This window comes from Phragmites australis, chromosome 11 (genome assembly GCF_958298935.1).
Source record: "Phragmites australis chromosome 11, lpPhrAust1.1, whole genome shotgun sequence".
Taxonomy (NCBI): domain Eukaryota; kingdom Viridiplantae; phylum Streptophyta; class Magnoliopsida; order Poales; family Poaceae; genus Phragmites; species Phragmites australis.
The window spans coordinates 34,281,697-34,296,573 of NC_084931.1; the positions used below are offsets into that span (position 1 = coordinate 34,281,697).

General features: G+C 45.5%; 1 protein-coding gene across 1 annotated transcript; it reads left to right on the plus strand.

Moving 5' to 3' along the window:
* Positions 1–10,502: 10,502 nt before the first annotated feature.
* Positions 10,503–14,355, plus strand: LOC133885073 (uncharacterized). Its single transcript, XM_062324706.1, has 4 exons — positions 10,503–11,069; positions 12,473–13,018; positions 13,604–13,765; positions 13,872–14,355. Exons 1-4 carry the CDS (start codon positions 10,869–10,871, stop codon positions 13,965–13,967), a joined length of 1,005 nt encoding a protein of 334 aa, XP_062180690.1. The 5' UTR covers positions 10,503–10,868; the 3' UTR covers positions 13,968–14,355.
* Positions 14,356–14,877: the final 522 nt, after the last annotated feature.

A 14,877-nucleotide genomic window follows, 5' to 3' on the forward strand; every position in this document is an offset into this window, starting at 1 on the left:
GGTGCCGCCTTCACCAAAACACCGGCTTTCACCCTAGGGTCCACCCGTCCCTGAGAATCGCGAGGAAAGACAAAGTGCTCCAATTGCAAGGCTGAGGGTATAGACCTGGATGGTTCAGGCGGTCGGAGCCCCACCCCAGAGGCAACGGTTCAAGTACCTGGGATGCTTCCAGCTATCTCAGATCGCCCATCCTACACACGTAAGCCCTACTCAAAGATTAGCATCGCGACATACGCACCTCGGTATATCAGCAGAATAAACAGACAAGACAAAAGGGAGGCGTAGCCCCACTAAGAGATTAGCTGGCAAAGAGTTAGAGTACAACAAAGAAGAAGTGCCGGACAAACATGATACGCTCGTGAACCCCCTAGGAATATATGAAAAGAAAAACATAACACGCGCGAACCCTTCTCAGAGTTACACCTATGGCAGTGGGTCTCGTGGAGTGTCACCCACATGCGGGGGCGGCAGCTGCGAAGTGGCGTCCAGTTGTGGAGGCAACCCGGAGATGTCTTACCGAGGTGTTGGTCCGCTTGAAGAGGCGTCGAGACACGAAGCCTGAGCCCTCACTGGAAAATCGGGCCAAGCGGCTTCGCGGGCGCTTGGCCCTAGGCGATCTGCTATGAACTGCACTTTCGCGGAGCAGCCATGCTTAGTCCAACCCCCCCCCCCCCCGACGAAAGCCGACCATCGCTGCACGAACCTCCTCTAGGGGCACCTCAGATAGGATGATCTCCACCACAGAGTCAGGGGCTGGCTTCTCTAGCACCCCAAGATGGCTGCAACCCGCGCGGTGTAGCAGTGCCAGCTGCGCAATCTAGGCCACATAGATACTGGAGCTGGCAAAGGCCTCAAGGGTGCTGGTCGCCACCCTTGCGGCAAACTGGAGCAAGATGAGCGTCGGGCGCAGGATGTTTGCCCCTAAGGTCAAAGGCAGGGCCTGGGCCCCGAGGCCCTCTAGTGCCTTCCCGAGGACCCGGGCTACCTCCGTTGTATGCCCGACCAACGCTTGGCGCTCAAAACACAGTGTGTCCTCCACGGCTCGAGCAACCCTCCCCTCACGCTGAGCCTCGGCCACAACAATTCGAAGATCTCAGGCCTCACCTTCCGCGGAAACTCGGGCCGTGTTGGCCATGATGACAGCTTCCTCCGTAGCATGGCGAGCCTCGGTAGCTGCCCAAGCCACTTCCTCCGCTTACTCCTGACACGTCACCTCCTGCTGTAGGCGACCCTCTGTGATCTCTGCTCACTTCTCAGCTTCCGCCAATGCGTGACAAAGTTTTTCTATGTCAGCACAAGCCGAGTCGCGAACCGCCACGAGGGACTGGTGATGCAAGTGCTCCATCACCTCCACCAGGACCAATTGCTACCAGTCATAGCGAAGGAGCGTAAGGGCACCAGCTCATAAATTACAGCCAAAAAGGGGTCCTTTATAAACGAAAATACCGCCAAGCCGATGCTCAAAGGCGCACCATCACCTCGTCTGAGCCAGAGACCACCTTACCTCCCCACTTGTGAAGAGAGACGAGGCAGAGGCATAGATGCTCATCACCTCTAGACGAAGGGTGAAGTCGGACAGGGTCAGTGCTTCCAGGGTCAAACCCTGCTCCAGAGGAGCGAGGGCGGACACCCCAGAAGGTCCAGAGCCCGCCACCCCGACCGTGACAGCAGCAACCCGGTGTGCGGTCACGACTCGCGATGGTGATGCCCTAACCTCTGGCACACCACCTCCACCCCCTGGGGGAATCACTGGAACTCCAGCTGAAGCCAATACCTCTAGAGCGGGGGGCCCCAGAAGGGTCTGTACCAATGGCCCCTATAAACAAGAAGGTAAAAGTCAAGACCGGTGCCATGGGCACATCCCACAAAGAAAAAGAGAGAAGAATGAGGAAGAATTGCAGACTCACCCATGCTAACAGTTGTGGCGGCCTCCGGACCCGTCATATCCTGATCATCGATGGAGGGAAGGACCCCCCAGGGTCCAATGTCATTAAGGGAGGCCTCGCACCCTCCTCCACCCAAGCTAAGGGCGATCGGGTTCAGACAAGCCGAGGTCCCCCCGAAGCCCCCCGCCTTCGGACCGCGCCTCATCTTTGGGCACGCTGTCTCTGGCTCCGGAGTCATCGCCAGCCTCTGGTGCTTTGCCCCTTTTGACTCCATCCCTGATGATCCAGCCGCTGAACTTGTACATGAGGCTACCAGGACAATGGGAGTTCATGTTGAGAGCGGGCATGTCGTGATCGCGGAGCCTGTAATGCAAGCAGTAGAATGCCCATGCTTTCTGGCTCCCTGGGGCCACCAAACCATGGTGCGAGCAGATCTGGTTAAGGCGCTCCCAGCTCCCTACCAATTTCATGCACTGCTCCCATTTGGACAAGGAAGGCGGATCAAGGAATTTGTCCACGGCTTCGGCGGCTTCATCCAATGACTAACACTGTCTTGAAAGAAAAGGGTGTATCATGTCTGCTAGTTTGAAGTTGAATTGCGGGGAGGCCTCATTGAAGTTAACGGCGGGCCCGGAGTATGTGTTTGGCTTGCCATCGCCGTCCTCACCTAGCTCGAGGACGCAGTTCCAACCCACCTGGAGGGGTCTGATGCGCAGCATTGTGAATTCCTCCGTGAGGTCGAGCATGCTCATCCTCTGTGCCATCCGTCGGAGGAGCTCCACCCTTGAGGTCATCCAGACCATGGGCATCTCCACTACCGGGGTCCGGATGTACCTAATCTCCCGGTTGGTAGAGTAAAGAGGGGACCCAGAACCCACGTCACAATAGAACCACCTCTTTGACCATCTAGTATACCACCGCTCGATGGCCTCCGCTAGGAACACTCCATGGTACTCCAACCTGAGCTGGAAGTTCACGTTGGCGAAGCTGAGGGCTCTCTTCACTCAGCCCTCCATTTGAAGCTTCGGCTGGAAGTTTGCCTCATGGAGGGTGGCAAAGAACTCCGCGTGCCCCTCATAGCCCTCTGCCGCATAGTCTACTCAAAGATGGCCAAGCGGGTGATGGCGTTCGCCGAGAGCTGGGGGAGCTTCAAAAAATAATGCCAAAGCACTCCCTCGAGGAGTGACGCTGCTGGGAACATTAGCCCAGCGTCGAGGAAGGCTTTGAAGACCACAGTTTCGTGGCACCGTGCTGCGGGGGTAGTCTCCCCTTGTGGAACGCGCATGACCGATCTAGAGGGAATCTTCCCCTCCGCGACTAGCCGATCGAGCTCGGCCTCAATGATGGTCGAGACACCTTGCCAATCTGAAGAGGGTATTTCCTACTGGCACGGTGTAGCTCTAACCCCGATGGCGAGCTGGGCATCGGAGAAAGGTTTTCTGCCGCCCAGGATTCTGCTGACCCGCGGGCATTGGTGGTTCCACCGGTACCACCGCCATCAGCTGTTGCCACCGATGTGGGGCCCGATCTATCGATGATGCGCAGTTCCTCGTTGGTGAGCCCGCTCCACTGCAGGTGCCAGAGAGAGCCATGGACTATTGAAGAAGCGACATAGAGAGATTATCTAATTGGAGTTTGCAAAGGTTAAGGCTGGTGGATGCATGCGTAAGAACTCAACACACAAGAACAGAGATGCCGGATGAGAATTACGCTTGTCCACAACCCCACCTTATAAATTGGGGAATGGGCCATTGCCTCCTCGGGGCGAGTGTGCACTTTCTATCTCCTCTCCCTGCAATCATGGGGAGGCAGAACCGCTTGCCACGACGCTCCAATACCTAGGCGTTACTCGTCTCCAATACCAACCGGACAGACGCGGTTACATCACCCACCGCACGTCGCATTTAAGGATCTCCCTCGTATGTAACATTGGATATTCAGCCTGCACCCCTGACCGACATTCCAATGTTCAGCATCATCAGAGGACTAAGGGCTCGTAACCACGAGGCCAAGGATCACTGGAGGCCCTAATCCAGATATCATGGGGATAGCCGCACCGCTGGCCATCCTCATGAGGGGCCGCTGTTGGGGGAATCGCCATTAAGGACCCCCGACGTCCCTTGGCCTCAGAAGTCCGAGCCCAAACGCTGCTAGGATCCAGCCCCCGGGGCTCCGAGGCGGTCCCGGAGGCCGTACCTCCAGAGACCTGGAGCCTTCCAAGCCTTCGAAAAGATCAACCAGGAGGGGGCTCATAGGCCGCTCCACATGTGAAGTGAGGTGACCAGTATTTAATGCTGGCGCAGTGGTGGTCCTCTGGCACCATGGCGCAAGTGGTGTCCGCTAACACCATGGTGCAAGTGGTGACTGCCTAACACCATGACACAAGTGGTGGCCGTCTGACACAATGGCGTAGGTGGTGAGCACCTGACACGCTGGTATAGTGCGGTACTGAAATAGATGATTACTGTCTTACCAGCCGTATGGATAATTACTGGGTTAGCCTTTTCTCTGGTTGTACAGTATAAGACATATACCTCTGCCTACCTCATGAGGGCATGTTTGTATATTCACACTCTGAATATCAGTATAAATATAGACTCTTGACCATCAAGCCAAAGAGAAGGGGGAGGGGAATTGTCCAGACAACTTTGGTATCTCCTTATTCTCCGCCTCTCCTTCAAGCTTAAGTCATTCGTATGACTTGGCTCTTGCTGTACTTTTGTTTGTGGAAGATAATTTCTTTCACTAACAAAATGTGAACACCGAATCACCCCCAATACTAGCACTGGACCATTCGGTGTATACATCTCTTCCTGCTATGTAAACCTCTTGGAAGATGCCGATAAAGCTGGTGCTCACCCTGCTCATCACTGGACCATCCAGTGAGTACAATCTCACCTGAAGCTATTTTGCAACCTCTTTGGAACAAATACTCCGTGAAGCATCCCGTGCTCACAAATCCAATCGTCGAACCATATGATATGTACATCCCTACCAGACACGCTTTGCAACCTCTCTGGAAAAATTAGTCTGGCGTGCCCAGCTCCTCATCACCGGACCATCCGGTGTACACTTCAAATCTTGCTTTTGCATTGAAATACTCTGGCGTGAAACCTTTTGAGCGCCAAACCATCCGACGAGTTCACTTTTTCTGAACGCCGGATCATCCGGTGAGGCAAATTTTTCTGCTTCAGAAACAAAAATGTCAATTCTGTTTTCTCTACAACTTTGATTAGTCATGATTATAATTACAATACATAAATATGCTCATAGAGCATATGGAATAGAATACGCCTCAGCGTTATGAGAATATTTATATATTTTTATACATAAATATGCTCATACAATTCCAAAATCATTAAACTAAATTATTAACCTTATCAATCACCCATTATATATAAATCAAGACACATTTCAACTTAGTTTCTCACCTAGCCTTTTATTTCCTCTAATTTATTTTCAAGTATTGCTGGTTACGGTACGTCTTAATTTAGTTGGACGGACAGTTGAAGCATTTGTGCTGGGATGATATGGGTTACACTTCACCTGACCACTTGGTGTATGTATCCACTTTTATCAATTGGTATATGTAGCCTGTGCTGATGCTGCGGGTAGTATAACGACGTTCTATTACTATACATATCTGTTTTACCTTTTTTTTTAATGGTACCTTTTGTTGGTTATTGCCTGAGGGAATTAAGCTTGGAAGGAAGGAAGGAGCCATCTATCTAGACCATCTTTTGGTTTAAGGAAAAAAACACACGATATGATGTGTAGGAGGAGATAATGATAACGATGTTGATTATACTAGTAAAAACTAACTCGGGCGCTGGGAGTGGCATGCATCATTTGAAAGGATGACCTGATTTAATACTCATTACTTATTGATGGTATATATATAGAACTAACATACATGGGTGTCAACCTACAAGACCATCAAATCCTAAACAAATTTAACAGCACCTCACTGGAAATAAATATATAATAACTGACCAAACATCACACATAGAGAAAGAAAATATATATCATCACACTAACAGTAAGTAGCATAGCAAAATGAAGAATATGCCTTCATCACACATCCAAACCGCAAGGAGGCAAACATATGGTAGATCACTATGAGTACAAACTGGCAACACAACAGAACTAAACCAAAAGTGGAGGTGTTCGTACAAGATGTGCAGCTATCCATCCCGCATGCTTGCTATCGCCTCAAGGCGCATCTGTAAATATAGCAAGTGTGAGATTCGAAAATCTCAGCAAATAAATCGCTTTAACAAGTTATTTAGCTTTAACAAAGATATTAAGCTGAACTGGTTAACAATATGTGAAAAACATGATTAAGTTTAACAATACCACAACGATCACATGCTATCATCTGTTAGCTATGTTCCACCATAGTAGTATCAACTAGAATAGTATTAAAGATTTTCTTGCAATATAATAATAACATCGAAGCGATTAAAGTAAAGACATCTATATGAAAATATATGTATTCATATGTCATGCTCTTCCTCACCCTTATCCCTCCTTGGGTAACGTAAGAGTGTGCGTCGTACCCTTCCATAGGCAACTTACGATGCTGTACTGGTATAGTTACGGCCATAAGACGATGGTAAAACTTTCAATACAAGATAATATACTTACTATATGCTTCATGTATAGCTAACGACATAACTTTCAAAATATACATAATACTTCCAGAATTGCATCCTATACTGAATAAACAAGTACAAAGCGACAAATCTCGATTCCCGCACTTCATAACTCAAGAATCAAGTAAACTTCAAAAAAGTTAATATTAAGACAATAAGCTTATGCATAATCGAAAGGCATAACTTCCAACATAGGTTGTAAGAGAGAAGATTTAACACACTTCTTTTACCTTTTAAGCCAAGGAAAACCATCCAATCTTTAAAAGGCGGAAAGTGAGTAACACATTCACATTTCATTTAATAAACTATTAGTAAGTATAGCAATTAAAAGATGGAGATGACCAAATAATAAGTTAAAGTATAGCCATCCGTTACATTCATTTACCTTTACCAACGACAAAGGCGAGAACTAGCTACGTCTCGAAGCGGCACCACTTAAACAAGTGCATAAATTTGCACCAAAATACTGCAACAATAAAAGCAAAAGGAGACATGCTCCTACGCCTAAAAACCCAGCAAACAAGACTACCAAGGTCTATGGAAAGACATATACCACTTAGCTTTCCAGACGCTAAGCGAGAACTTCCTCTAATGAGGTTGAAGACAAAAGAACAAGACATCGACTCACGGACTAACACTCGTTGAACAACAATATTGTTTTATCAATTACTCCTAAACCATTTAACCAAAATGACTAGTCCAACGCCAACAAAAGCTATTGCTGAGGCCTATGACTTTCATTATAATCATACGATCGAATTCGGCATATGTTAGACCTAAACTTTCAATTTAGGTCAATGCACACAACGGACTGACAAAATCACTAACCCTACGACGGAAATGGCCGGTCTCAACTATCTATAAACATCTAAGGGCTACAAAGATGTCACTTTTGGAGTGAGATCATGAATCAATGACATAATCCAACAAACTCACAAAGTTCCCCTTTCTCCCTTCCTCCTCCTACTACTCCTCTTCTTCTTTCTTTCCTTCTTCCTTTCGGCCGGCACCTCCCCTGCTCGGGCCCCCTCCCCTGCCTATAGCCTCCACCAAGCAACCAGGGAGGCTCGGCACAGAGGGTGGCTGGGGCGCTGCGACAGCAGGAGGTCGGCTAGCGGCGGGCGTGACAAGGCGGACTGCTGGTGGTGAGCATGGCGAGGGGTCGAGTCCGGCCAGGGCGGTGGTGACGGGCTAATATGATGTTGCCAGTGGGAGGCACTATGTAAAAAAAGCTCAAAAGTGACGGGTCATAGTTGCGATGAGTGATGGGTCCTGCACTTGTAAAGACCCTTCACCAATGAGGTTATTGGTGATGGGTCAAAACTTAACCTGTCATTTATAACCTTCATAAGTGACGGGTCATAACTATGACCCATTATTTATTACAAGTCATAAGCAACGAGTCACAATTATGACCCGTCATTTATAACTGATGAATGGTTTTCGTGCTTTTTGGAAACGAAAAAAGTCAAAAAAATATATTTTTCACCCAAACCAACCCAACTCAGAGCTATCACCACTCGCCACGTGTTCCTTGATATTTTTTCAAGCTATTTTCATAATGTGTGTACCGTGGGAATCGAACTCATGACCTACCCTCTCGCGTGTCTCCGCCTTACCACTTCACCATCGCTTGCATTCTGAAAGGAGCAAGATATTTTATATTTTTAACCTTTTTACCGAAGGAAGTGACGGGTTATAACTGTGACCCATCACTTTTGAGTTGTAATAAGTGACGGGTCACAGTTTTGATGTTTGTACAGTAGACACACAAAAGTTTCTACACTATTTTTGGAACACGCATTTATATCTATAGCCGACATCCCTTATATCAAACTTAAACAGAAATATACAATGGTTCCTATTCTAGTGTTTGTGAGGTGAGAAAAAAATAAGAGAAAAACAAAATAAAAATAAAAAATATTTGTGAATACACTACTATTAATCAAATTACTTTAGAAAAATGATATTTGCTTTTACCATTTTACTACACAGTTTATGGTTTGCAAATCAATACAAGTTTTACTACTGGATATAGGAAATTATATAGTTATTATTTTTAATTATACTAGCTAGATTTATAATTGATATATTATAAAGGATATATTACACATGTACTATGTAAAAAAATTGAAGAGTTAATGTGCTAATACATCTAATATTTTATCAAACTGATTGACTAATACATCTAATGATTGACTAATTAAGATTCATTTATCTGTTCTCACAGGTCAAAACTTGTTATTAGTGATGGATCAAAATTTGATCAGTCACTAATGACTCTCTCGATGACCCGTCACTTATAACTAGCCTAGGATGACTCATCACTGATGAAGAGTCACAAGTGACAGATCATAACTTGATTCGTCACTTATGACTGATCTAAGATGACTTGTCACTGATAACGTGACGGGTCACAACTACGACCCGTTACTTTTAACATAAGTGACAGTTCATATTACGATCCATCACTAATTTCATGTCTTATTTGTTTATTTTTCACGTAGTGAGGCTAGGATAGGGGCGACGCTAGGGTTGGGAGCCGGGTGACCAATCGAGGGAGTACAGGTGGGATCGGGAGGTGACGGTTCCAGCCAACTTTATCTCATTTTTATTCTTTTCATCCATTAATTTAAATTTACTGGGTTCTCCCTGGATTCATTGAGCGTGCAAATGGAATGTTAGAAAGCAAAATAAAATCGTCTCGACGGGATCTACACATCCACAGTTTCGATTGTCCATCTAAACAACGGTTTAAAATATCAAATTTTGTACTCCTCGTAGGTCCTAAAGTCAGCATCTGAACTTTGGTCATTTCTGGGTATTATAGTCAGCATCATGGATCCATGACGATTCAATCCTGCCGTCCCTATCATGTTTAATTTAGGTGGAATTAGTAATTCATTTCAAGGGCACTATATTTTAAGAACAATATAAATTTCTAAAATGACATGCAATCATTTTTTTTGGCGGCTGCGGCTGCGGCTAGCCAACGTGTATGTCGGCCTTTGAATACACACTCCATAAGAATCCCTCCCCTTTAGAGAAAAGACAAAAGCAATGCTATAAACATGATATGTAGTGCCAAAAGGAGCATTGCCTAAAAATATAGTGCCTTGTACCAGTACTTAGGGAGTATTATATTATATTAGCAATGGTCCTGTGGATGGAGTCTGAATCTGCACACCATGAAGCAAGAGGTATAGTATAGCTGGTGAATTTATTTATTTTTATTTACAACCTAAAATTAAACAACATACCTAAGCGTATTTATTGAGACAGATAATATATTATCGTATTTACAATTTTAGTATTCATATTCGGCACATTATTTACCGAAAATGAAATTTCGGCACATATGTCGAATACGGGCAACGAATACGGGCTACAGTGCCGTATTCGGCACACGGTGTGTCGAATATGGCCTTTGCCTGCCGTGCGGTCACTAATTCGGTACATGGGTATATTCAGCATACCGTGTGCCGAATACGGCACTGTGGCCCGTATTCGGCGCACGGTGTGCTGAATACAGTTTATATTTGGTACACGGTGTCTCAAATACGGTTTACTGTACTGTATTCGGTACACAGTGTGTCGAATATGGGTTTTTGGTATATGATGTGCCGAAAATCTATTTTTGGTAAATAATGTGCCAAATACGAATGTTAAATTTGTAAATATAATAATATATTATTTATTTTGATAAATACATTAATATATATTATTTAATTTTGGATTTATGTGGAGAAGAGAGTGGTGATGGCATGGTATTAGTATTGGTATTGGTATTGGTATTGGTGGGGGAGGGCGCTGCGGTCACTCGGCCTTGGCATGCATCAACGGAACGGAGCACACGCGGATGGGACAGCAGCAGAGGTGAGGTCCGTGACTGCACCAGCTGCGCCCCACCACACTTTTGTCCCGTTCCCAATCCCTCTTCCTCCTCCTCGCCTGCCTTCAAGGCTATAAACCCCCACCACCACCGAGCCGAGGGGAGGCCGCCTCCATTCCATTCCACCTGATTCCTCCTCTACTCACCACCAGCTGCTAGCTGCTCGTGCCTCACAGTGGGCCGCCGACTAGCTGCTCTGCTCTGCTCCTCCTTCCTGCTCTAGTAGACCAGACCAGACCAGACCAGAGTGGGCCGCCTGAGCAACAACGCAAGCTACTCCCTCCTCCATCTAGCTAGCTCAGATCATCGCGGCCAGCTGCAGCAGTCACCAACCGCCGCTCCAACCAACCAAACCACAGCCACGACAAGATCCATCGACCCAGAGGAGACTCGACAAGAGATCTCATCAGCCTCCAACACACCAAAACCGCAACCATGTACGCCGACGCCGGCTTTGGCTTCGCCGCCGCACACTCTTGGGGACAGCCCCCGCCCCTCGACTTCTCCTTCTCCTCCGCTCACCAGCCTCCTCCCCTTCCTCTACCTGCCGACGCCTGCATCTCCATGGACGACAGCTATGCCACTGCCATGCCGCTTATCGCCGACGCGCCGGAGATCGCCGCCGCTGCCCACCTGGTGAGCTTCAATTTTACTGCTGCTAAGCTCTTTCTCACTCTGCACCGTCCTTTTCCCCTTGTTTCTTCGCCTTGCACAGTTGGAAACCCAAAATAAAATCTCTGTTTGGTGCAATTTGGAAAGGTCTTAACGAAGGATTTCTGTTCATTTGCTCTATGCACCGCCGCCATCTCCAGGAAAAAAAATGTCGCTTTCTTTTCCTCCTTTTTTTTTTACTTTTTTTTCGGCCCCCACTTTGATATAGATATCTTGTCGGGGCGAATCATATTGAGCACTAATTTGTCAACTAGAACCACCCATTAATTCATCTTGTCTCCCCTCTTCCACAGATTTCCCTCTTTTAGGATTGGGCACCTAACTCTTTAGGATTGTGACAAATTAGACGACTGCCACTGTGCTACATAAAAAATTAGCTCTGCCCAGTAGATGATCACCTAATCAAAGGTCCAACTTCATATTTGCGACCTGAAAAAAAAAGTATTTTCAGCTCTTTGACATCCTGTTTGATGAAGATGGAGGGGACAAACTTTTCACTGTTTCAGATAACTGAAGCTACAAACCTTAATACTCGACCAAACTACGACACTGCTTGCTGTTGGCTTCTTTGTCTTCAAATGCTTTGCTTCCCAACTGCTAATCTTTTTTATATTTTGATTCATTTATTGTGTCGAGCAAATAGATGAATTTGGGACTGCTTTCGTTTTTCATTTCAAACGATATGTATGAGAGGCAAGCCCACAATTCTAGGCAAGAATTGGCAGTGTTTGCTGCAACTTTTCGTTTTTCTTTCTTTTTGTCTTGAATCTTCTCATTCACATCTTTCCAGTCACACAAAGGCCACGCGGTTTGAGATATTTAGTGTCCTCTGCTGCTAAGGCTGCAGATAGCCAAGGGATCAAATTAGGTTCAATCTTCAGTATTTGGCCAGGATTTCTGATGCCATCTCTTCTGAGATGCTGATCAAGTGCTCCTGTCCACCGGTATATGCTCCAGGAGCATGACAGGGACTTGTAAGTTGACATGAGCATCAACAGAAACAGCTAACTACTTGTTAATATAGCTTTTACACGCCTACCCCCTCAAAGGAGTTGTCTATTACTTTCACTTAATACTGCTGGTCCTTGAGACCACAGTTTTATGTACTGTATATAAACAAAACAAAGCATTTGCACTGGTGATCGATTGGGCCTACCTCAAAATATATTGTTATTGGTTGGCTGCAAAAAACATCTTAGCAAAAATATTTCAATGCTTTCGTTTGTGTTTACTGCCTGATTCTTACAAAATTTCCTGGTATGTGTCATATATGGCCCCCTGGACCCAAGGCAATGGTTTAAAATCCCGATACTGTGATGAGGTATTTAGTAGATTGGAATTTTTCTCATATCTGTTTGTTTGAACAGGGAAACATGGTGCAACCATCCTTGGTATCAGAATATGACCTTGGAGGAGAAGGAGACCTGTTCAAAGCTCCAGAACCCATCATTGAGGAACCACTGCTTAGCCTTGATCCAGTTGCCGCTGCCATTTCAATGATGTCTGGTAGCGAAAGTGCAATGGATGAAACCATCAAGGCTGCAGACATTGGCACCATTCAAAATGATCCTCTTCTAAGTGAGGTGCTATATGAGTGCGAGAAGGAACTCATGGAGGAGTCTGCAATCGAAGAGACGATTTCTGAACTGCTGGATGTTAAGATTCCCATGCTGCAAGTCGAAGAAATCCCAAGGCAAGCTGAAGAAGTTCTTAGACAGGTCAAACTCCCGACCATGGAGAAAGAGAAATCGTCCGTTCCTGAATGTTCACTCCAGAAGAGTGTCAGTTCTGGATGCCTTAACTCAGCCGATTGGATGAATGGACCAATCAGGCCAAACTTTTTGGGATTTCAAGGACTGGACTTCGAGGTAGCATTTGGGTTGAGGAGAGCGTACAGCGAAGGAGACATTCAGGTCCGATAAATGCCTCCTTCTCTTGTAGTATACAAATAAGGAATTTTTTTTAGGGAAAGAAAGCACTGACAGTATAAAGTTTTTTTTTTTTAAACACAGCTGTTGAGAAAAGAAACGTTGAGATAGGAACCAAAACCAAAAAACATTGTCTTTTCTCTTGCATTGGACATGCTTATGGCAAGGCAATGCTTTGCTTAAAGGTTGTTAAAGCTATGACTCCGATTTCACATGTTACTATTTCTGCCCAAAGCAACCTATTTCTTAGTGATTTAGATGGTACAAGACATTCCTATTCTGCACAAGTAGTCAGTTATCTTCGAAGCAACTCTTGTGTGCGAGTTTTCAGTATTCCTGATTTTGGTCTTAAATCACTTCAATCCAACGGTTGATGCTGTTCTATGATCAAGATATGTGCAAATGGAAAATCTGCTAGATGCTAATGTAACAAGGAGAAAACTTTCCTAGTTGCATGTATGCAACTGTGAAATGACACTTATACTGTATGGTGTTGTTGCTATGAGCTTAGTCTTGCAAACTTTATGGCCTCGTATGAGTTCAGGGGCTTATGATTTTCATTTTTGACAGAATCTCGGAGCCAACACCCCTCGACCAGCAAATGCAGCAAATGTTCAAACATCTTGTGACAGGCTTGAAACCATTAGTGACCTGAAGACTGAAGAAAGGAAGCAAAAGCTTTCCAGGTACAGAAAGAAGAAGATCAAGAGAAACTTTGGCAGAAAGATCAAGGTATAAGCCTCTAGTTCTCAATTTCTTTTCCTCGATGTAAAAGAACAAGAGTACATAGGTTTAGCCTGTTGATGCAGGACAAGTGACAGAATGTTTTGCTTTACAGTATGCTTGCAGGAAAGCTCTGGCAGACAGCCAGCCAAGAGTGCGAGGAAGGTTTGCCAAGATTGAGGAATGTGACCTGCTGAAGCCGAGGAAGTAGATGGAGAGGTGGCCAAGCTTGCAAGGAATCCACTCGAGAGCTTGATGGAGCTTTGGCTTCTAGAAGCTTCTGGAGATGAAGGTGCACCACCTTCTGCGATGGAGGTGGAGAGACATTGTGTTGCCCGTCGGAATTAATTCAGTTGTTCAATCAATCTCCTCTTTTCCGGGCTGCATTCTATTTCCCTTGTGTAATAATATGCTTTGCTGCAAGGGAGTGAAGAGCTGAAATCTCCTGTACAAAGGCTTGAACATGACAATAAAACTCAGCTCCCCTCTTGCTTGGCATGTAATCTTAATCTAAATATTATCATTGCACTCTTCTGATGATCGTTGATACCTCTTGATGAGTTATGAACTGTCAGAATGAATTCAACTTGCTGTCTTCACATCAGAATTTCACGACACGGTACAGGTTGAACTATATGGCAGTTGCTTCTTATGCAGTGCATTCTCTAGGTCATCGAAAGGGGGGAAATAATTTCTAACCTTTGGTGTTCTTCGGATGCTTTTAGTACTTGTCTCAACTGATGTTGCTCAGAGTTGTTAGGTAGAGGTTTGCTGTAGTCTGTTCCTTGATAGATGTTTCTCTAAATAAATTTTGTTGTCGGGTATTATGCACGTTGGTTTTCCTAACATGTACTTCTGTACTATAATGCTTTCTATAAAAATGGAGTCATGCTTTGGTCTAAATAATTTCTAACCATCTTGAAGGAAAGAGAGCTTCTATCAGACGAGTTTCAACACCAAGATGCCCCGGCTTGCAACGGTGCAAGGCACTGGAGTATATTAAGATGGGAGTGATGTGTATAGCAGCATAATATAGATGGGTGCCACAAAATTCTCTCCATAGACAGGACGTTTAGAAATTGATAAGAGCCATGATCACTAGTCTTGTTGTTTTCACAAGT